General features: G+C 44.5%; 1 protein-coding gene across 1 annotated transcript; it reads left to right on the forward strand.

The window, feature by feature from the left end:
• Positions 1-976: 976 nt before the first annotated feature.
• LOC310824316 (acyl-CoA desaturase-like) lies at positions 977-20,115 on the forward strand (the record flags this gene model as incomplete). The annotated part of the gene is made up of 5 exons (XM_083697198.1): positions 977-1,226; positions 2,080-2,210; positions 8,460-8,665; positions 19,267-19,499; positions 19,901-20,115. The coding sequence occupies 5 exons, from the start codon at positions 977-979 to the stop codon at positions 20,098-20,100; spliced, it is 1,020 nt and encodes a 339-aa protein (XP_083553324.1). The 3' UTR covers positions 20,101-20,115.
• Positions 20,116-24,884: the final 4,769 nt, after the last annotated feature.

The raw sequence follows: 24,884 nt of genomic DNA on the forward strand, positions 1-24,884 counted from the left end.
AGCGTGAAGTGTTCTTAAGCGGGGGGTTTTAAAAGAAAAGGTAGGGATTTGGGAACAAACAAACACTGGGACCAAACGGTAAAACAAAGGTGGAGAAAACAAGCTCCGTAAACAAGGTACTCACTTAACAAGTGGAAAGATAATACAAACGGGAATCACTGGGACCAGACGGACAGAATCTCAGACGAAGACATGGGGGAACACACAGGCTATTTATACAAACAGGGGACAGAACACACAGGTGATATGAATGAGGGTGATTCCAGGTAGATTGGGAGGCACTAACCCGTATAGCCAGAGGGGGGCGCCAGAGTCACCGGACAGAACCCTCAGGCGTGACAGCAGGGCATTGGCTCTGAGCCACGGAAAGGGAAAGGATGGGTAAGACAACGCCTACAAACACAATCAGCTATCTTTCTCTGTTGACACAAGTTGTAACTCCAAACCACATACATTACATGATCAAACAATGAGCGTGACTATAAAAAAACTGGATAACTTCCACCCTGGATTGTAAAATGAGAACATCAGATAAGCAGACAACCAATGAATCTGTCTGGCATCAAATTGTCCTCGACCAATTGCAGTCTTTTAAAACGACGTCTGAAACTGAAATCAGAAGCTTGGGTAGGAGGAACCAACATCAGCAGCAACACGACGTTCTGTATTTATCGCTGCGCTGAGCATCTTTGATACATTGTGAAGACTTACTGCACTCGCATTTAAGGCTACACGGTAAGAATGTGTCCGATGCTCGTCAATATCGGGATGGAGTTCTATGTGCGTGTTTTAGCCTGTAGCATTGCTGGCCTCGCGAGGTGGCAGGACCCACCCATCACTGTTTGCTGTATGGAAGTGCTTGCATAGCTCAGTTCCTGGTAGGATGGACCGCTTTGTTTGCCATTTAAAATGAATTACCTATCTCTCCCATATGTCTCTCAGCTAACCGGGCATATTACAGAATCCCATGACCAAAATGAGAGAAACGGAGACGAGGAACCCCAACCCTAGCAAGCAACAGAACGGTACCGCTCATAACGGCGAAGCCGTGTCTGAAACATCGACGATAGAAGATATGTTTGATGACACTTACAAAGAAAAAGAGGGCCCCAAGCCGCCGACAAGATTGGTTTGGAGAAATATCATACTGATGATTCTATTACATACTGGAGCGCTGTATGGATTGACGTTTATTCCTTCAGCATCGTTTCTAACTCTGGCCTGGAGTAAGTAGACTACTCACAATTATTACAGCAGCCTATGTGCCTTTTTTTTGTTTATTTATTTTCCTCGTTTTTCATGCTGTTACCGTAAAAAGTTGTTCCATATCGTGATGCTCAGCACATTCGGTTCTCTCGGATCAAGTGTGATGCATTTGTAGAGTAGGCGCACGGTGACGTTACAGCGACATGTTGTAATAGGAGTATTGTTGTTGAATGTGGGTAAAGCTATTTCGGGCAAACTGCATATTTTTCCATGGACAAGAATCCCACAATATGGTCATTCCATGAAGTGATACATTCTCAACCAATAAACATCCTAGAAATGTACGCCAATAGCTGTAGACATGTGCCAGTGCCAGATACCATTGGAATGTGTAGCTCCAGGCATAGGTCTGTTCACAAGATGTGAACAGACCTCCTCTCTCTCTTCACAATGCTGAACTGCATATTATTTCACTGGATGAGACAAAGAACAATCGCCATTCCAATAGACACTCCATTGTGAGCTGCATGACACCACAACAGAATGTCCTTCTTTGCTGGTGGAGGCCTTGAGTTCTTGCATCCTTAGCAGCCTTGTCTGGCTTCACATTGAAACACATTCAGCAGTTTTACAAGTGTGTGAGAGTGAGCAGACATGCATACATACTCCCACTGCCAGCCTTGCTAACATAAATAACTCCACCATGACAGAGCGAGGATGGGATGGGCAGAACATGATGTTCCCTGGCCCTGTGACTGTAGCATCATGGGTCTAAAAGGCCTCTCTCTGTGTAGAAACAGTATATATCTGTGTGTGCCAAACATATCTTCCTCTTCATGAGTGTAACCAAACATGTCTCTCTCCCTCTCCCAGCTTTTGTGTGCTTCATCATCAGTGCCCTAGGTGTGACTGCAGGGGCCCATAGGCTCTGGAGTCACAGATCCTACAAGGCTTCTTTACCTCTGCGAGTCTTCCTTGCCCTCGCCAACTCCATGGCCTTCCAGGTATACAAGACAACATAGCCATTGCAATCAAGGTTAAGCAGGGCTCCAGACTAAGCTTTTCCCCTTTTTCAATTGGTGGCACCAGCACATGATTTGGTCGCACCAAAATGTTGTCACACAATAGAAAATATTAGTAGGCTTAAATGAAATGAACTTGCCATTGCATTCAGAGACAGTTTGTGCTTGGTCGCATACAGAAATGCATTACATGCTACATCGCCTATTCTTTGATAAACAAAAACATTGTTTGATCATGACATCGCAATTGCATGCGGGAGAAGGCACTTCCAGGCAGCATGCATAACACTGACAGTATAGGCTAAGACAAGTCATGGATATCGATTGGAGAGAAAATGTTAAATTAAGCTTTTAAACAACTATCCATACACAAAGTTAAGGATTGCCTATAGGCCGACAAATTATAAGGCACTGTAGATCATGAGAGAAAAGCTCTTACTGGACATTTGTGTTGCTTTGGTGAAAGCCTCCGCTCTGTATACATGTGCATCCGAGATACAAGGATATTGTATTGCCACACAACTTGCATGGTCTGAAATGAACAACTGCGAAGAGATAAATGCGGGTAGGCCTACATTTACCTTGTGGCAGGTAAATCTTGCAGTGATCACCTGTTCCATGGGTGCTTGTGAATGGCAGTGCTGAATTCCGTATCTTCACAGAGGTTTTAAATATCTATTTGCTGTCATAATTTAGGCCTAATCATTTGAGTTCCTTGTTTTTTAATGATTTGACAGATGCATTTCACTTTGACACTGTGCGCAGTTCAAGGCGGAAAGCCTAACATGCAGCGTACGATTGGTCGGTCTGTAGTTTTCCTTCCCCAACATCAATGTAGCAAATAATTTACCGGCAGATAAATTATTTGCTACATTTGTTTTCATGTAGGCCTATGGCTTTCACTTCAGCAGGTGAAAACTACCAGAGAATTTTACATTTACATTTATGGCATTTAGCCATAAGCGCCTTTATCCAAAGCGACGTACAACAAATACATTTGTTTAAGTAAGTGAATCATCTATCCAACAGTCATCAACAGAATAGTTTTGGAATTGCGGCATTTCTAAACGTGACTTGTCAGGGAAATTAGCAACAATGTTTTGGCTGTGGTCTAGACAGCTGAATGTATAATGTTGTGTAGCATTGGCTGTAAGGTTGCTGAAATGACAATGAGAGGGCTGAATGTTGAATCAAACATGTTGCATTATAAAAACATTATATAGGCCAATGAGCGCACTCAGTTTTCGCAGCTCACACCTGGTGCTACTTTTATTTTTTTACTCACACAGCCAAGTCAAATGGTCGCACTATGGACCCCTGTTAAGGGTTTAACGATTAAAGGTATCCAGTCCAATTATAATATCACCAGTGACGCACTGTCAATCACGTGAATTGTCAATCATGTTTATTTGTTTAGCACTTTTTACAGAGACAAATGTCACGAAGTGCTCACAATACTAAACAATAAATACAATACAATCAACATGACCTAACACCAAAGCATAGACCCACAAAAGTAAGCCAAGGAAAAAAATATTGTGCACAGTGGCAAGGAAAAACTCCCTCGGCAGAAGAAACCTTGAGAGGAACCAGACTCTAGGGGGACCCATCCTCCTCTGGCTGATCAGGTCCTGAACAGTAAACTAATGTGGAGTGTGGTGCAAGAGTTCAGGGGTCCATAGTGAAGGGCAGCTTTCTGGTGGGACCCGGGTGGGGCGGCAAGGACCAGGATATAGGGTGGAGTAGACTCAGTCTGGACGAATTCAGGAACTGGAGTCTAGTTTTGAGGGGCTCAGAGCCCTCGAACAGATGAGCACAAAGAGGACACCACAAGATTAGAGGAAAAACTGATACATTAAACAGTAGGAGAGAATAAAGCAGGTGGCCTGAGGCCCCCGGCACATCTAAAATGCATCGAAAGGACAAGGCCAGCACCCGCTTACACCGCATCCATTCCGTCACGGGCCGGCCCGCCAGGGGGGTAGAGGGGGCAGTAGCATGAGCCTGAGATTCCCAGAGCCAGCACGGTACTGGGCCACACGCCTGCACTGGGAGGGCCTACAGTAGAGGCCCCAGCCAACCCAAGCCTGCACACCGCAAGAGCCCACCCACCAATGAACGGGAAGAAGGACCTGAGATCGGCCCAGGCAGCAGATGCCGTCCCCCCCAACCTTTACCAACTCGGTAGAAGGGCCAACACCAAGCATCCTCGACCCGTCCACCGGTGCAGGGCATCCCCCGCCTACAGACAATGACTTCAGCCAGACCCGGCTAACGCCCGGGGCAACCACCACCACCCGCAATCTGTGTAGCCCATAGCACACACCTGCATGGGGACGGAAGCAGCAGCAGCCCCGGCCGGCCCAAAGCCTCAACCCGCCAGCGCCTGCTCAGCCTGCCAGCGCCTGCTCAGCCTGAGGGATGAGGAGAGCATGGAATCGCCCTCAACAGCCAACACCAGCCACTAGACCAGTGCCAACCGAGTGACATTCCTGCATCGCGTAGGGAGGCGCAGCTACCCAGGCCGACCCAGCCCCCACACCACCAGAAGGCACCCCAGTAACCACCCAGCAAGCCAGCCCCCAGGCAGAGACAGCAAGGATGGTTTATCACCGGGCTAAGACCGGTCGTAACACCGACTATAGAGATCAGTCTTGAGCCTAGACTTGAAAATTGAGACTGAATCTGACTCCATAACATGAATCGGAAGATTATTCCAGAGATGGGGTGCTTTATAGGCTCATAATAGAAAAGTCTGCTCGTGCTTTAATTGGAAGCCAATGCAAAGATGCAAGTACTGGAGTAATGTGATAATAATTGCAGTAATCAAGTCACAAGGATACAAACGCGTGAACGCATATCTTTGATATGTTACGGAGATGGAAAAACGCAATTCTCAAGATGGGTTTTCTATGTGTATCAAATGAAAGAAAAAACCTCCAAGGTTTTTTACTGCCTGCTTAGGAGTGATCGCGCAGCCGACGAGACTGAGCGTCAGATCGGATAGTAGGTTTCTCTTCTTCGGGCCAAGGATGAGCATCTCAGTCTTGTCCGAGTTGAAGAGTAGGAAGTTGCCCGTCATCCACTTTTTTATGTCCGAAACGCAAGCTTCTAAAGCGTCCAGCTGTGGTACTTCTCCTTGTTTCATTGAAATATAAAGTTGAGTGTCATCTGCATAACAGTGAAAATGTACACGCTTCTGAATAATATTGCCTAGGGATAGCATATACAGAGAGGACAGTAAAGGGCCTAGTACTGAGCCTTGCGGGACACCAAACTGGACCTTAGAGGGAGCTGAGGTTTTCTCATCTAGTAGAACAAACTTGGTATCTATCAGTTAGGTAGGATCTAAATCAGGGGTGTCCAAACTTTTTTCACTGAGGGCCACATATGGAAAAATATACAAACAGCTGGGCCACTCACTCAAGGTGAGGTGTATATTGCCTCACCTAGTTTATTAAAGTTAGCAAAATCAATCAGCCTACATCACAACTTTTCATGAATGGGTTTTCTATTATTTTTAGAACAAAAAGGGTTGGCAGCTCATTCTCAAAACAGCAGCCTCTGATTGCTTCTGGATGGTGGTCCCCCTTGACAGCCCTGTATTGGGGGGGGGGGGGGGATAAAAAAAAAAAGAAGTTGCGCTTTGGCCTGCAGGATGGCTGGCAGGTCGGGAGTCAGTTTGGTGGTTGAGATGCGAAAGACGGTTGTCGGTCATTTTGGTTCTCAATCTGCTTTTGTTCAGCGTCATCAGAGGAAACTTGGCTTTTTCCAAGCTCTGGTAGAAGTCAGGCAAGGAGAGAAGCTGATGTTGATTCTTCAGAGAATCATCACACTGCATTTCTATGAGTTCTAATTGCAGACTCTCTTCCACTTCTTCTGCGTTTATCAGGAAGGGAGTCGCGAACAGCTTGATTTCTTTCTCAATGACAGAAAAATCTTGGAAGCGCTGAGAAAATTATGTCATGAGAGATGTGATCACAGACACATTTCCCCTTTTTATCAGAGAGATCGGCCTTTGGAAAAGCAGATTTGATTTCAGACAGTGTGGGGAAGTGCGCAACATTGAAGGTGCGTAATTGTGTCTCAAAGAGTCGGAGCTTCACACAGAATGCTTTCATGTGCGCGTAAAGCTGCGGTACAAGTTGGTCTTTGCCTTGTAGGCTCTTGTTCAGTGTGTTAAGGTGATCAGTAAGATCAACTAAAAACGCCAGGTCAGCCAACCATAGAGGGTCACTCAGCTGGTGAAGAGGTCGGTCCTTCTCTTTCAAAAACTGGTCGATCTCTGATCTCAGAGAATAAAACCGCCGAAGCACGGAGCCGCGACTTAGCCAGCGCACTTCTGAATGGTAGAGCAGGTCCCCGTATTCAGCATCAACATCACTTAAGAAAGTTTGAAATTCTCTGTGGTAGAGTCCTCGTGCTCGAATTATGTTGACCGTTTTCACAACAGTGTTCATCACATCGCCAAGCTGGACTGTCTTGGCACAGAGTGCTTCTTGGTGGATGATGCAGTGCATTTTAACAGCCTCACCTCCACTCTCCCGCACCTTGGCGCACACCATAGAGGCCATTCCTTTGCACTCGCCTGTCATAGCTGGAGCCCCATCCGTCGTAACTTAGACTTTAGACTGCTAAGATCAAGCAGCACCTCCGTAATGCAAAAGTTGTCAACTCCCCGCAAAAAAATTAACAGCTGTGCGGTGTCTGTGGCGTCTGTGCTCTCATCACATGCAATCGAGAAGAAATTAAAAGCACACGCTTTATCTGACAGTTGTTAGCTGACAAGTCTTCGATTCGCCGCACAACTGTGTTTCTTGACAGGCTAACGCTGTCGATTTCCTGACTTTTTTCCCGGCACATTATTCCTGCGACTTCAGTGAGGCACTGTTTTATGAAGTCGCCATCTGAGAAAGGTTTCCCATGTTGGGCAATGAGTTGAGCTACCTCATAGCTGGCTATTGTGGCATTTTCTTGAGTTTTTTTAGCACAGAAAAAATACTGTTGTTGAGCTAGCAAGCTAGTTGCCATTTGCTTAACCTTCTGTTCTCGTTCCACACCAGTGTAGGACGTGTAGGTCTGATGTTTGGTTTCATAGTGTCGTTGTAGATTATACTCTTTCATCACTGCAACACTTTCATTGCAAATCAAACAGACACACTTCCCCTTGACTTCCATAAAGAAGTATTCATTTTGCCACTGTGTCTGGAATTTTCTGCACTCACTTGCTATCTTGCGTTTCTTTGGTTCTGCCATTTTTGGTACCCCGTGGCAAAATCTTTCTTTCCTTAATTTTGTTTTGTGGAGGAGCTGCCTTGTTCAATCCAGTAGCTCCACCTAGTGTTAAAACTAAGAAATGCAATACCGCTAAGCCAAGTTTCATATGTGGGCCATATTCCAGTATATTTTTAGAATTTGCTGCGGGCCAATTAAAAATGGATCGTGGGCCATAGTTTGGACACCCCTGATCTAAACCACTCCGACACTAACCACGCAAACCAACAAGATTCTCTAATCGTTCTAAAAGGATCAACAGTATCAAAAGCTGCGCGTAAATCAAGAAGTACAAGGACAGACACAGAGGTCTGGTCTGAAGCCAGCAATAGATCATTAACTACTTTGACTAAAGCTGTCTCAGTGCTATGTTGGGGCCCAAACTGGACCCTGACTGCAGGGTCTCATATATGCTATTCTGTTTCAGAAACGTAGTGAGATGCTGGGCTACTGCCCAAAGACATGTGGCCAGGGTTGCTATTCAGGGGATCTGTGTATTATAGGAAAGAGTCCGGGAGAGATTCTATAAATTTTTGAGCAGTGCTAGAATTTATAAAATGGCTAATAATATGTCTAGGTTCTGGGCTAAGGTAGTTTGTTACTCTAAGCTGGCATGTGATAAAAAAGTGATCTGATAGCACAGGGTCATGAGGAAATACTAAGACTTCATCAATATCAATACCATGTGATAGAACAGAGTATGATGATGGCAGTGGGGAGGTTCAGTTGCATGTTGTAAAAAAACAACTAAGTTGATACGTGTGATTGTGTTTGTTTGTCAAATTTTCCTCTGGATTTAATGATAATGCATTTAATCATTGCAGTGATGTGCAGTGTAATTTCTTTTGTTTGCTGATGCTCCGTCTTGATCAAATGGTCGCATCTTTGTATTGAGCTGTAATTATCTGCTGTGCATTTCTAGACACAATATGTAATCCTCTGTGTTTGTGTGTACAGAATGATATCTTCGAGTGGGCTAGGGACCACCGGGTCCACCACAAGTTTTCTGAGACGGACGCAGACCCCCACAATGCCCTGCGGGGCTTCTTCTTCGCTCACATTGGCTGGCTGCTGGTCCGTAAGCACCCTGACGTCATCGAGAAGGGACGCAAACTGGAGCTGACAGATTTGAAGGCAGATAAAGTCGTCATGTTCCAAAGACGGTAAGGGAGAGGTGTGGTGGATGTCTAGGTTTTATCACTCTGTACTTCAGCTCTTCGGAGGTGAGATTCAAGAAACAAAGTTCTGAGTAGCCACAATATCTGAGTCCAGTATTTATTATTGCAAACAAGAGACGAGCCTAACAGCAGCCCAACGTAAATCCGAGGGACTGTTTAGCGCAAGTCTGAAGAGGCGATTCTTAGGGTTGTCTTTTATACAGATGAAACATAATGGTAGGCGCCACAAAAGCTATCACCTGCGAGCTTGTGCTTACGTGAGAGGAGGTGGGAGAGAAATAATAATGGGGAGACTTTCTTATTGATCAGTCGGCGTTCAACATTTCACACTTATCCACCTTCCTGTCGGCAAGATGTGTCTGTACCTTTGTTCTCGCTCTCCCCCACCACTCCCTCCGAAACCACCGCTGTCCATATGGTAATCATACGTTTCTCAGAACAATGGCTATAGAACTTTAGAGGTGTGGCAAGAGAAAATGTAATCACAGTACACTCACCGGCCACTTTATTAGGTACACCTGTTCAACTGCTTGTTAACGCAAATATCTAATGGTGTGGGGGATATTTTCTTGGCACACTTTGGGACCCTTAGTACGACTTGAGCATTGTTTAAACGCCACAGCCTACCTGAGTATTGTTGCTGACCATGTCCATCCCTTTATGACCACGGTGTAACCAACGCGCCATGTCACAAAGCTCACATCATCTCAAACTGGTTTCTTGAACATGACAATGAGTTCACTGTACTCCAATGGCCTCCACAGTCACCAGATCTCAATCCAATAGAGCACCTTTGGGATGTGGTGGAATGGGAGATTCGCATCATGGATGTGCAGCTGACAAATCTGCAGCAATGATGCTATCATGTCAATATGGACCAAAATCTCTGAGGAATGTTTCCAGCACCTTGTTGAATCTATGCCACAAATAATTAAGTTCTGAAGGCAAAAGGGGATCCAACCCGGTACTAGCAAGGTGTACCTAATAAAGTGGCCGGTGAGTGTATTTACACAAGTTGTATCAGTCATATGAAAGTGTATATCCTTCAAACAGTTCTATCAATGTATTTTCCATAACAGAGGACAGCCCCCGACCACCCTCAGAACAACTAATACAACGTGTTTACATTTGGAGAACTGTTTTTAAAATGGTTACCTTCAGTACTGTTGTCTGTGTTCATTTTTTCATTTCTCTCAACACTCGAGCCTCCACAAGCGCCCACGGCTGTCATGTGACACTTTATAATAAAATAATTATGCTGTTGTGAAACCAATGGCCCCTTCCTTCCCTGACTTTTCCTAAATGTCTGTTTTTAACATCTTAGCGTTGTTACTATTTCAAAATCACGCGTAGAAAAAAATCTGGAAGCATTTTCATGCCTACCATACCTTTTTCTCATAGCCAGCACCTCCAAGTCATGTAGTGAGGCGGGATTAGCACCTGTTGTTTTCCTGGGTGAAGCACACATGTTCCGACCCTCACCCTTCACCCTTGGTTTACACTCATAATAGTAAATGGAAACTGACCTTACAGTTATGAATGGCTTACCTATTTCAACCATAATGGCTATCAGTAACATTTACAAAAAGACCATAACTTATTCGATGCGCATGTACACATGTGAATAGAAGCCAGCACGCATCAGCCTCCGAAGAAGAGACACGTATGTCGAAATACAGGCATATTGTGCTCAAACCACAACACAGTTTTTCTCGTAGTCTATTTAGACCTTGTTTTCAATGAGCATGTACAGTACCAGTCAAAAGTTTGGACACATCTTCTCATTCAATGGTTTTTCTTTATTTTTTATTATTTTCTACATTGTAGATTAATACTGAAGACATCAAAACTACGAAAGAACACATATGGAATTATGTCGTAAACAAAAAAGTGTTAAACAAACCAGAATATGTTTTATATGATTTGAATCTTGAATATTTTAGATTCTTCAAAGTAGCCACCTTTTGCTTTGATGACAGCTTTGCACACTTCTGGAATTCTCTCAATCAGCTTCATGAGGTAGTCACCTGGAATGGTTTTCAATTAACAGGTGTGCCTTGTCAAGAGTTAATTTGTGGAATTTCTTGCCTTCTTAATGTGTTTGAGACCATCAGTTGTGTTGTGCAGAGGTAGGGTTGGTACACAGTTCTATACAGTGAATAGCCCTATTCGACTACTGTTCTAATCCATATTATGACAAGAACCACTCAACTAAGTAAAGAGAAACGACAGTCCATCATTACTTTAAGACATGAAGGTCAGTCAATCCGGAAAATTTCAAGAACTTTGAATGTATCCTCAAGTGCAGTCGCGAAAACCATCAAACGCTATGATGAAACTGGCTCTAATGAGGACCGGCCCAGGAAAGGAAGACCAAGAGTTACCTCTGCTGCAGAGGATAAGTTCATTAGAGTTACCAGCCTCAGAAACCGCAAATTAACAGCACCTCAGATTAGAGCCCACATAAATGCTTCACAGAGTTCAAGTAACAGACACATCTCAACATCAACTGTTCAGAGGAGACTGCGTGAATCAGGCCTTCATGGTCGAATTGCTGCAAAGAAGCCACTACTGAGGAAGAACAAGACGAAGAGAATTGCTTGGGCCAAGAAACACAAGGAATGGACATTAGACCAGTGGAAATCTGTACTTTGGTGTGATGAGTCCAAATTTGAGATTTTTCGTTCCACCCGCCCTGTCTTTGTGAGATGCAGAAAAGGTGAGCGGATGGTTTCTACATGTGTGGTTCCCACCGTGAAGCATGGAGGAGGAGGTGTGATGGTGTGGGGGTGCTTTGCTGGTGACACTGTTGGTGATTTATTCAAAATTCACACTTAACACTTAAAAAAACACTTAACCAGCATGGCTACCACAACATTCTGCAGCGACATGCCATCCCATCTGGTTTGCGCTCAGTGGGACCATAATTTGTTTTTCAACAGAACAATGACCCCAAACACACCTCCAGGCTATGTAAGGGCTATTTGACCAAGAAGGAGAGTGATGGAGTGCTGCGTCAGATGACCTGGCCTCCACAATCACCCGACCTAAACCCAATTGAGATGGTTTGGGATGAGTTGGACCGCAGAGTGAAGGCAAAGCAGCCAACAAATGCTCAGCACCTCTGGGAACTCCTTCAAGACTGTTGGAAAACCATTCCAGGTGACTACCTCATGAAGCTGATTGAGAGACTGCCAAGAGTGTGCAAAGCTGTCAAAACCATTGAATGAGAAGGTGTGTCCAAACTTTAGACTGGTACTGTATGTGTGTACAGGCCAGTGATAAACTGTTGATAATGCGGGCGAATACTGAAAGTGGGTAGTCAATGAGTAATGATGTGGATAGTGTGTGTGTGTGTGTGTGTGTGTGTGTGTGTGCGCGCGCAGGCCATGTGTGTCTGAAAAACAGTTACTGTGCTCAGTATTGTCCATCGAAACCTGAAGTAATAATTCGGCTTTCCATCCCTGGGGAGGGCGGGTGATGAAGAGTGAAGCAGCCCTCACTCGCGTGCGGCGCTTTTATGCAAAAAAGTGTTATGCACTCACTATTGTCCAGCGAAACCTTTATAGTACAGCTTTCCAATATGCATCTCACATTCCCTGGCAAGTTCATTGCAAAGACATAAGCATGAAAAAAGCAGACGGGAGCTTTCCGCCCTCGCAGCACCACGCGGAGAGCGGGTGATGAGTGAAGCGACCCTCACTCTGTAATGCGCTCCACATTTGACAGCGGGTTTAAATACCTTTTTCACTGTTTTATTTATACGCAAAAGACAATTAATTACATGTTTTTATTTGTACATCGAATAAGGTACGATTAAATTGATGGAATTGTGTGTATTTACATTTTACACATTTAGCAGACGCCTTTATCCAAAGCGGCTTACAACAAGTACATTTGTTTAAGTAAGTGTTTGTTTTACAGAATGTACAGTTACACTAATTATGTCTGTCAATATGTTATATTCAATATGTAGCTCTTTAAAATACAAAATGTGGTATTCTAATGATTCTTAAGTCCTGACTAAACACAACCAGTGCATTATTTTTTGCATGGTATTGATCTAATTAAATGATTACACTGAAAACACTAATGTCAAACAATGGACGTCCCCTGACGTCATTCTGGAGACCATGGTAACTTATGAGGTTCTAGTGTTAAAGGTGATTTCCCTGACATGCATGCCCCCTCTGAAAGAGTAAAAGTCTTTGCGCATTAGCATTCAGGAAATGTTAAGCAACCCTACATTGACACTGCGCAGTGACCTGTAATCTCCTTGCCTGGTCATGACTGATGCAATGATGCCGTAGCTTGCATTGGCATTTGCCATTTAACCTACTATCCTACAATATATGGAATCTAACACACACATCGCTATTTATGGGGTGCTGTGCTGGGAAGTCACTCTCAGCTACTAAACTACAGAAATACTTAGAGATAAGAGATGATTGCAAAAAAGTGAGTCTAGTCCATGTATATAGTGTGGATCATTGTACATGTTCCGTGACACCAGTACCAGTTACTCTGTCACCAGGCATGAGTGTATGCATGCTGTTTATGGAACTAATTTCCTCATTCCAGCTCAGGCCACAGAAAGTGGTGGTCTGGGTCAGGATGGCCATGACGGCGCTAGGGGCTGATCCACTGATGGGGACTCCCATCTGAATCAGACCATACAAAGTACAGTGACTGGCCTTGGTCAACAGGCCTGCTCTTTTGGACGTGGTCCCAAATTTGCATCACAGTTCTTAGAAAAGGGGGGATTATTTGCCAAAACCAATTGATTAGAAGACCAACATCTTTTCGGTGAACTGCTGAATCTGAATGCTGGGAGTGATGCATTGGAGACCATTTATATCAAACCAAGAGTTTAGGGTTTCACTTCCTTAGAATCAGTGGCTAGCAATTTGTTAGCGTCATTTCCCTCGTCTAAACGCACACACTCAGTGCGCCAAAACACAACAACGTCTGGCAGGCACGACATCTTAAAACATATCTTTTAAAGACATACTGAGATGGTGGTTGTGGTGGTGACTAAGTTTGGGTCTTCATGGTCAAAATACATTTGGGATTGAGTGAGTGGTGAAGCCTGTCTGGTCGTTAACTGATCGTCAGGTGGGAGGGGATGCCACCCTGGTGGCCATCAGCAATCACAGAAGCTGCATTTATTTTGTAATGAGTGCAGAGCGACAGCCTCCTGACACGAAGACTCAAGACACAAAGACATAGGAGTCTATCTGTGGAGTCCATCGAGGAGGGACTAAGAGGAAGGCCATACTACTTAGTATTTTTATGCTAATTTCTTTATTACCCTGAGTGTATTGTTTATACTTTTCCCACTAACCCTCTCCCTCTATATCGGCAAAAAGTCACAATGTGCTTTCTCCCCATTCCTGTTATTTCCTCCATTAGGAGGACACATCGACGCTACACCTTCCAACCCTTGGAACCCTTCCAACCTAATCTAGATTAGATTAGATTAGATTAGATTCAACTTTATTGTCATTGTGCAGAGTACAAGTACAGAGACAACGAAATGCAGTTAGCGTCTAACCAGAAGTGCAAAAAAGCAGAAAGTGCAATGAACAGTATATACAGGTAGTGCAGTAAGTAGTGCAGTATAGTATAAGTAGTGCAGTGTAAGCAGTATATGAATTAGCAGTAGCATTATAAGCAGAATAAATAGGTTGCAGTATGAACAGTGTAGCAGCATATGAGCTGTATAGGCAATGCAGTCTAGCAGTATATACAGTGGGGGAAATAATTATTTGATCCCCTGCTGATTTTGTTAGTTTGCCCGATTACAAAGAAATGAGCAGTCTATAATTTTTATGGTACTTTTAGTTGAACAAATAGAGACAGAATATCAACAAAGAAGTCCAGAAAAAACACATTATATAAAGTTATACATTAATTTGCATTTGATCGAAGGAAATAAGTATTTGATCCCCTACAAACCAGCAAGAATTCTGGCTCATACAGACCGGTTATATGCCCATGAGGCACACAGATTAGTCCTGTCACTTTAGGAAAAGTACTCCTAATCTCTGCTTGTTATGGGTATAAAAGACACCTGTCAATAGAATCAATCTCTTCCATTCCAACCTCTCCACCACCATGGGCAAGACCAAAGAACATTCAAAGGACATCAGGGTAAGAGTTGTAGACCTGCACAAGGCTGGAATGGGCTACAAGACCATCAGCAAGAAGCTTGGTGAGGAGGAGACAACTGTTGGTGCAATTATTAGAAAATGGAAGAAATACAAAATAACCATCAATCGCCCTCGGCCTGGAGCTCCATGCAAGATCTTGCCTCGTGGGGTAAGGATGATCATGAGAAGGGTGAGGGATCAGCCCAGAACTACACGGGAGGAGCTTGGTAATGATCTCAAGGCAGCTGGGACCACAGTCACCAAGAAAACCATTGGTAACACACTACACCGTAACGGATTGAAATCCTGCAGTGCCCGCAAGGTCCCCCTGCTCAAGAAGGCACATGTACAGGCCCATCTGAAGTTTGCCAATGAACACCTAAATGATTCAGAGAAGGCTTGGGAGAAGGTGATGTGGTCAGATGAGACCAAAATTGAACTCTTTGGCATAAATTCGACTCTTCGTGTTTGGAGGGAGAGAAATGCTGAATGCTACAATCCCAAGAACACCATCCCCACCGTCAAACACGGAGGTGGAAACATTATGCTTTGGGGTTGTTTCTCTGCTAAGGGTACAGGACGACTTCACTGCATTGAGGGGCCAATGGACGGGGCCATGTACCATAAGATCTTGGACGAGAACCTCCTTCCCTCAGCCAGAGCACTGAGGATGGGTCTTCCAGCATGACAATGACCCAAAACATACAGCCAAGGCAACAAAGGAGTGGCTCAAGAAGAAGCACACTAAGGTCATGGAGTGGCCTAGCTAGTCTCCAGACCTTAATCCTATCGAAAATTTGTGGAGGGAGCTGAAGCTTCGAGTTGCCAAGCAAAAGCCTTGAAACCTTCAGGATTTGGAGAGGATCTGTAAAGAGGAGTGGACCAAAATCCCTCTTGAGATGTGTGCAAACCTGGTGACCAACTATAAGAAACGTCTGACTTCTGTGCTTGCCAGCAAGGGTTTCTCCATCAAGTACTAAGTCATGTTTTGCTTGGGGATCAAATACTTATTTCCTTCGATCAAATGCAAATGAATTAATAACTTTATACAATGTGTTTTTTCTGGACTTCTTTGTTGATATTCTGTCTCTATTTGTTAAAATAAAAGTACCATAAAAATTATAGACCGCTCATTTCTTTGTAATCGGGCAAACTAACAAAATCAGCAGGGGATCAAATAATTATTTCCCCCACTGTCGGTGCAGAGTTCGAGTTCTACCCACCATGCTCAACTGACCATGACCCCACCGTCACAGGAGGACTTTCGAACTGCCAATCGGCGGTCCGGAAAGCAGAGGCTATCTCAGCCTATGCCTGCTTCATGTCTCTCCACTTCCTTGCTCTCACAGAGACATGGATTACACAGCTACCCCGGCAGCCCTCTCTGATGCCTACTCCTTTTCTCACTCCCCTAGACTCTCTGGTCGAGGAGGAGGAACAGGACTCATCTCGCCTAAGTGGTCACATAATGTCCTTCCCCTGTCACACCTGTCCATATCATCCTTTGAATTCCATGCTGTTACTATCACCTCCCCTGTCAAACTTCACATTGTTATCTATCGGCCTCCAGGTCAGCTTGGACACTTCTTAGATGAGATGGATGTCCTTCTCAGCTCATTCCCTGAGGACGGCACACCGCTCACACTACTGGGAGACTTCAACATCCAGTCGGAGAAGCTTCACTCGTCTGGAACGATTGACCTTCTATCCTCCTTCGGCCTTACCCTGTCCCACTCTCCTCCCACTCATAAGGCGGACAATCAGCTTGACCTTGTCTTCACTAGATCCTCCCATACCTCAAACCTCACTGTTACCCCTCTTCCAGTTTCGGACCATCATTTTGTATCCTTCTCCCTCCCTCTCAAATGCTCACCCTCCCAACCAGCCTCTACCCACACTGTGTCCTCTCGTCGCGGCCTGCGCACCCTCTCACTCTCCACTCTTTCTTCCTCTGTCTTATCTGCCCTACCCTCTGTTGAATCCTTCTCTCTTCTATCCACTGATGCAGCTTCCTCCACCCTCCTGTCCTCTCTTTCCTCATCCTTCGACTCTCTCTGTCCACAGATCTCAAGGCCGGCACCATCCGCTCCACACGCTCCCTGGCTGTCTGAAACCCTGCAAGCTTGTAGAATAGGGCTCCGGGCAGCTGAGAGGAAATTGAGAAAATCTGGCATTCCTGATGATCTAGACTCTTATCTTTCTCTCCTCCTCAACTACACCTCATCTGCATCAGCTGCTAAAGCCTTATACTACCATTCCAAAATGTAATCCTCTGTCTCTGACCCAAGGAAACTTTTTTCCTCACTCCTCAACCCTCCTCCTCCCCCTCCTCCCTGTCTGCTGATGACTTTGTCACCTACTTTGAAAAGAAGGTTGATGACATTAGCAGCTCCTTCCCTGTACCTCTCACCAACAATGCTACCTCTCCTCCCAAACCCACTGCGCAACTCCCAGTCCCTGGTTTAGCAGATTTCTCCCCCCTCTCCCCTGAGGATGTTCTAAAGCTGGTCACATCCAAGCGGGCAACCACCTGCCCCCTCGATCCTATCCCCTTCCCCTTTCTCCAATCCATCTCCAAAGACCTCCTTCCGTTCCTTACCATCTTAATCAATTCCTCTCTATCCACAGGATCTGTCCCAGCTGCCTTCAAGACAGCCAGAGTCAAGCCTCTTCTCAAGAAGCCAACTCTTGACCCATCTGCTGTCCATAACTACAGACCGGTATCCCTTGTCTCCTTCTTATCTAAAACCCTTGAACGTGCTGTCTCCAACCAACTATCTAACTACCTCCTTCAAAACAACTTCTTGACCCTCACCAATCCGGCTTTAAAGCTGGGCACTCTACTGAAACTGCTCTCCTCGCTGTCACGGAGGCTCTCCACTCCACTCAAGCTTCCTCCCTCTCCTCTGTTCTCATTCTTTTGGACCTGTCTGCTGCATTTGACACAGTAAACCACCCAATCCTTCTCTCCACCCTCTCAGAATTGGGCATCTCTGGCTCTGCGCACTCCTGGTTTGCATCCTACCTGGCTGATCGCTCCTACCAGGTGACCCCTCACCACTGGTGTCCCCCAGGGCTCTGTCCTTGGGCCTTTACTGTTCTCTCTCTATACCAAATCTCTCAGCTCTGTAATTTCTTCACATGGTTTCTCCTACCACACCTACGCAGATGACACTCAACTTTTTCTCTCCTTCCCCCCTTCTGACTCACAGGTGGCAACACGTGTCTCGGCATGTCTTGCAGACATTTCTGCTTGGATGTCAGCCCACCACCTCAAGCTCAACCTTAACAAGACTGAGCTGCTCTTCCTCCCAAGGAAAGCCTGCCCTCTCCAAGACTTCTCCATCACAGTAGAAAACTCTACAGTGACCTCCTCCCATACAGCCAAGAACCTTGGGGTGATCCTTGACAACCACTTTTCCTGTGTGGCGAACATCACAGCGACAGCACGCTCCTGTAGATTCTTCCTCTACAACATCAGAAGGATACGTCCATTCCTCACCAGAGAAGCAACACAACTTTTGGTCCAAGCACTTGTGATCTCTCGCCTTGACTACTGCAATGCACTCTTGGCTGGACTCCCCGCCTCCTCCATCAGGCCTCTGCAGCTCATCCAGAACGCTGCCGCTCATCTGGTGTTCAATCTCCCCAAATTCTCCCATGTCACGCCCCTCCCCCGCACCCTCCACTGGCTCCTGGTAGCAGCTCGCATCAAATTCAAGACCCTGGTGCTTGCCTACCGGGCGGCAAAGGGAACAGCCCCTCCCTACTTGCAAGCAATGGTTAAGCAAAGCCCCCAAACCCCTGCAAGATCACTCTGCTCGTCCACCTCGGCTGCCCGCCTGGCACCACCGCCTCTACGTGGATGCAGTGGCCGTGCTACTCGGTCACGGCTTTTCACTGTCCTGGCGCCCCGCTGGTGGAATGAGCTTCCCACAACGGTCAGGACTGCAGAGTCACTTCCGAACTTCCGCCGTAGATTGAAAACCCATCTCTTCAAGCTACATCTTAACAGTCCCTCCTAAAGACCGCTTCACCCTCACTTACCCCCCCTATACTAACCCTAACCCCGAGACCTCTTCTCCCCTGTTACCCCCCTGTACAAGTTCTCTCCTGCTAATAAAATATATATATAAAAAAAAAATAATAGCCTCCTGGCATTACGACTGCCAATGGCCCCGAGCATTGATTATTTTGTCTTATGATGACTGTTGTTTAGATGATTCACTTACTTAAACAAATGTATTTGTTATACGTCGCTTTGGATGAAGGCGTCTGCTAAATGCCGTAAATGTCTTCACAATCACATCTGCCCTATTCTGATTGGACAGCTCTGTAGAGTTCAACTTTCATATTATAACGGGTGAGGGCTGTCGTAAGCCACACACAACCTAACAGACCCCCACCCCCCCCACACCCTATGTGTCTCTGCAGGCACTACAAGCTCTCCGTGTTGCTTCTGTGTTTCCTGGTGCCCATGCTGGTGCCCTGGTACCTGTGGGGGGAGACTCTGATGGTGGGCTACTTCGTCCCAGGCCTCCTGAGGTACGCTCTGGTGCTCAACGCCACATGGCTGGTGAACAGCGCTGCTCACATGTGGGGCAACAGGCCTTATGACCACGGCATCAACCCCCGGGAGAACAGATTTGTGGCTTTCAGCGCTGTAGGTGAGGACTGGACCCCCTTTTGAAGCTTCCTGTGTTGTAGCTTGCGTGTTATCAGTGATGAGAATCACTTAACACACACATACTCTTCTGTTTATTTCATTCACACGAATACTGTAGCACTCTTGCAGCTGATGCAGTCTAGCATGTGTCATGGGGCAGATCTAGTTAATTCTGTGGCTTGTGTTTACTTTGTGGAGGATATTCAGTTTTTTGCATGAAAACAGAGCATTGATCTGCATCCCATTCATAGCAGCTTGTTTGTCTGTGATGGAAGTCGTACTTCACCTAAATGGACGTTGTTTATCATGACCAAAGTGTAATATAGTTCAACAGATGCCTGTGTTAATGTCCGTATCAACCACGAATGCTGTATAATTTCTGTCCCCCTCATGTGACTCCAGGCGAAGGCTACCACAACTACCACCACACATTCCCCTTTGACTATGCCACCAGTGAGTTTGGCATCAAGCTGAATCTTACCACCGCCTTCATAGACACCATGTGCTACCTGGGACTGGCCAAGGACTGCAAGAGGGTGACCAAGGACATGGCCTTGGCTAGGGCGCAGAGAACAGGTGACGGGAGCCACAAGAGTGGCTGAGTGATGTAATCGTAACTTTACCGGACTCTACAACAGATGACCACTGGCCAAATCAGGAAAGAACGTAGCTACAGTCATCACAGCATAACTGGTGGCGTAGTAGTGCTGACGTCAGTAGTGATGGCCATGATTCATGTCTCCGCTTCTGTTTGAGTTCAACCCATACCTGAGTTTCTCAGACTAATATTGGCTGTAAATGGTCCAAGACCTTTCAGTAAAGTGTTTTTTTTGTTATGTTTTTTAAAATCTGACAGTCAACCGTTAGCCATCGCTAATAGCTTGGCTAGGTATGTAAACAGTTTTCCACCCATATTCAGTCTCCTACTGCCACTAAACCGGAGATTTTTTTTTTATGTGGTCGAGACAGCATAATGGGTGATGATATTGATATACCAACCAACCAGCCTTTGAACTGTGCAACAGTGGGAGTACTCTTATTTATTTATTTATTCACATACTATTAATAATCCTCTGTGGCACTAAGAAATGATTGTTTATTGAAAGGGTTAGTTGTGAGGCTTCTTCACAGTTAGGTGGAACAGGCGAGATTCGATCATGCGTCTTTTGTTCAATTTGGGCTGTATACAGTGCCTATAGAAAGTCATCATACCCCTTTGAAATAGTTACTATATTTGTCGTACAGCCTGAAATCAAAACCCATTAAAAAATAACTTTTTCCAGCTTTATGTACAAATTTAGCCATACAACATCAAACTAATGAAAAAAAAGGCGACAGTTCTGAAAATTTATAAAAAATGAAAAACAAGAATAACAGGGTTGGAAAAGTCATCAGTCCCCTGATTTAATACTTTGTAGAGCCACCTTTTGCTGCAATTACAGCCATCAGTCTGTTTGGATATGTCTCTACTAGGTTTGCACACCTAGATTGGAGAATATTTGCCCATTCTTCCTTGCAGAATTGTTCGAGTTCAGTCAAATTCCGTGGTGAGCGGCGATGGACTGCTCTCTTCAAGTCCATCCACAGGTTTTCTATCGGATTTAAGTCAGGGCTCTGACTTGGCCACTCAAGGACATTCACCTTTCTATCCTTAAGCGGTATGTTTAGGATCGTTGTCGTGTTGGAAGGTGAATGACCTGCCCATCTTCAGCTGTCTAGCAGAGGGACGCAGGTTGTCCTCAAGAATTTGGGTGTACTTGGCAGCATTCATTTTCCCTTCAATCCTGACCAATTGCCCAGTCCCCGCTGAAGAGAAACATCCCCACAACATAATGTTGCCACCACCATGCTTCACAGTAGGTATGGTGTGTTTTGGGTGGTGTGCTGTGTTTGGTTTTCGCCAAACATAGCGCTTGGAGTTCAGTCCAAAAAGTTCAATCTTAGTCTCGTCTGACCATAAAACCTTTTTCCACATGGCAACAGAATCTTCCAGGTGTTTTTGCATAGCACAAATGAGACCGAGTGTGGCACTTTTTCAGAAAAGGCTTCTTTCTTGCTACCCTGCCATACAGGCCAGCTTTGGGTAAAGCTTGTGAGATTGTTGTCACATGCACAGACGGACCAGTCCCAGCCATAAAGACTTGTAAGTCCTTCAAAGTTGCCTTTGGCAGCTTCTCTGATCAATGTCCTCCTGGCTCGGTCATCCAGTTTGGACGGACGGCCTGATCTAGGCAAGGTGTTGGTGGTGCCCATACGCCTTACACTTCTTAATGATGCTCTGAACGGTACTCAGAGGGACAGCTAAAGCCTTCAAAATCTTTTTGTAGCCTTCACCTAACTTGTGCCTTCCTACAACTTTATCCCGGAGGCCTTTTGAAAGTACTTTTCCAACCATGGTGAATTCTTTGCAGAACCATGCACTTCTCGTAGTGGAATCCTCAAGAAACAGCTGGTTTTATTCTGAAGTAATCAAAACCACTACAATTGATGTCAGGTGGGGGGCAATTAGCCTGGTGTTTGATCTGGAAGTTGATTGGTTGCACCTGAGCAAGTTTATAATGGTATACTCTAAGGGGCTGATCACTTAACCAAACCAGGTATTTCACTAATTAATTTTTAATAATTGTCCAGAATAAAAAATAAAAAAAAGAATTCACTTTGATGATGAGGGTTATAATGTGTACATACAGCTCAAAAAAGTTAGATTTGATTTATTTTAATTTCCAGGGTGTAATGTGACAAAAGGTAAAGATTTCACAGGATATGATGACTTCCTATAGGCACTGTATATTCTGATCTGTCAGGAGCTATCAGTAGTAGCGCCCTTGTGGAATCGAATCCTGGAATAAGTCCAACTTTTGTGAAGAAAGAAGATTTTTCTTTCATTTTGTGTATATTTTATATATATATATATAATATACACTCACTGAGCACTTTATTAGGAACACTATACGAATACTGGGTAGGGTCTCCCTTTGCTCTCAAAACAGCCTCAATTCTTCGTAGCATTGATTCCACAAGATGTTGGAAACATTCCTTTGAGATTCTGGTCCATGATGACATCACGCAATTCCTGCAGATTTTTCAGGTGCACTTTCAAGCTGTGAATCTCCTGTTCTATCACATCCCAAAGGTGTTCTGTTGGATTCAGATCCGGTGACTGGGAAGGCCACTGAAGAACACTGAACTCATTGTCATGTTCATGAAACCAGTTTGAGACGAATTTTGCTTCACCAGTTGCATGGTGCATTATCATGCTGGAAGTAGCCATTAGAAGATGGGTAAATTGTGGCCATGAAGGGATGCACATGGTCAGCAACAATACTCAAATAGGCTGTGGCATTCAAACGATGATTGATTGGTATTCACGGGCCCAAAGTGTGCCAAGAAAACATTCCCCACACCATTACACCACCTCCACCATGAGAAGGTGTACAGGTGTTCCAAATAAAGTGCTCGGTGAGTGTATGTATAGTGTGGCTTCGGAAAGTCACAATACCCCATAATGACAAAGCGAAAACATGTTTTTAGAAGCAAATTTATTAAAATTGAAATCCAGAAATACCTAATTTGCATCAATATTCCTTTGCTATGACACTCTTAAATGCAAAAATGTTGTCAACAAGTCACTCAGTAAGTTGAATTGACTCCATCTTAATGCAAGGATAATAGTTCATGTGATTTTGGAATAAATATCTTTGTTTTTATAGGGTCTCTGATTTGCATAGGAATCAATTACACACTGTGTGGATCATGTTGTCATTACAACCTGAGCAAATGGAGAGGAACTGAACTGCTCAGGAATGCTACCCTTTGGCCTGGGGAGACTTACAAAAATCTACAAAGTTGAATGGTGGAGAGGAAAAAGCACAGTCGATGGGACAACAATCTCAGTCACTCTACAAAATTGGTCTATCACCAAGTGGACAAAAAGAATCCCTTAATGGAAAATAATCTATCTCCATCCATAATTGTTTGCAACAATGAATTCCAGTGATATAGCAAATAAAGTGGCTGGAAATGTGTTTATTTGGTTTTACTACAAAGCATTAAGTTTCATGCAAATCCAGCACATGCAATGCAGTTTCGCATGCAGTACTCTCGTGTGAAGAATAGTGGTAGCTGCGTCATGTTAGGGGTATGTTTGTCAGGATCAATAGAATTATTGATTATGACATTTGCTGAGTTGGTAGTGACATCCTAATCTACACTGTGTAATTGATTCCTATGCAAACCAGAGACTATAAAAGCAAAAGATATTGATTATGAAATCACAAACTATTATCCTTGCACTCAGATGGACTCAATTCAACTTGTTGAGGGACTTGTTGAAGACATTTTTGCATTTAAGAGAATACATTTGCAAACATTTCAAAAAACTTGTTTTCGCTTTGTCATTTTGGCGTATTGTGTGTGTGGATTGATGGCAAAAACATACATTGAAGAAATGTTAATAGCACAACAAAATGTGGAGTGGTCTGAATACAAAATTCTTTTTTATTTTTATTTTTTTCTTATTTATCATAAGCTGCTGTGTTCTGCAGCCCACATATACCGTTGAGCTCTCACCACTCATAATACCAGACAACAACATTTGCGTGCAGTTATGCTGGGTAGGCTACACCAGTTAGTTGTCTCATGTCCAAGGTGCTCTTAATGGAAGGAATCTTCCTCCTCCTAGAGGTTAAAAGGAAGGTCCCTAGGTCTAACGCAATTTATACCTCTGGAGAGGTGGCAATGGTGCCTATGAATTCAGTTTGATGGTAGAAGCCCGGTTGTCCATCCGGCTTCACTGAGACACCTCTGCACCACTGAAACGGATTCCTCAGTCTTAGTATACAAAGAAGTAATTGTTTGTATTTTTCCTTTTTTACTCTTACTGCAGATGAAATTAGACAGGTATGGGACCTCTGTTTGCAGTCTCCTTCAGACAGGGAGGCGAAAGAGGCGCGTAAAGCAGACTAATTTCTGTACTTAGTCAAGACCTTTGCCCAGATGCCTTATGGGGGCAATGTACTTTGTACTTGTTACTCATCTAGACACACGTGTCTAATGGAAGATGAACGCAACTGTCAGAAGGAACCAGGGCTAATTAATAATTGATGTCCAACTAAATTAATTACCACTCTCTAGAGTGAACAGGAAAATTACAGGAATGCAATATTTGCTTTGGTACCATCTTGTCGTTGTTATTTAATGATTCAATACGTATCTGTAGGAGAGAGCGAGAGGATCTGAAAGCCCTTATTTAACTTGAAAGGAACGACTGAATTGTGTCCTTTGGTTATTCAAGTATCATACGATTCCAACAACTTTGCATAGTAGTTAAACATTTGTTTGGCTCTGATTGATTTAGATTACTTATGAACTCATTAATGAAATTGTA

The sequence above is a fragment of the Argentina silus genome (assembly GCF_951799395.1).
Source record: "Argentina silus genome assembly, chromosome: Y".
In the NCBI taxonomy this organism is placed as follows: Eukaryota; Metazoa; Chordata; class Actinopteri; order Argentiniformes; family Argentinidae; genus Argentina; species Argentina silus.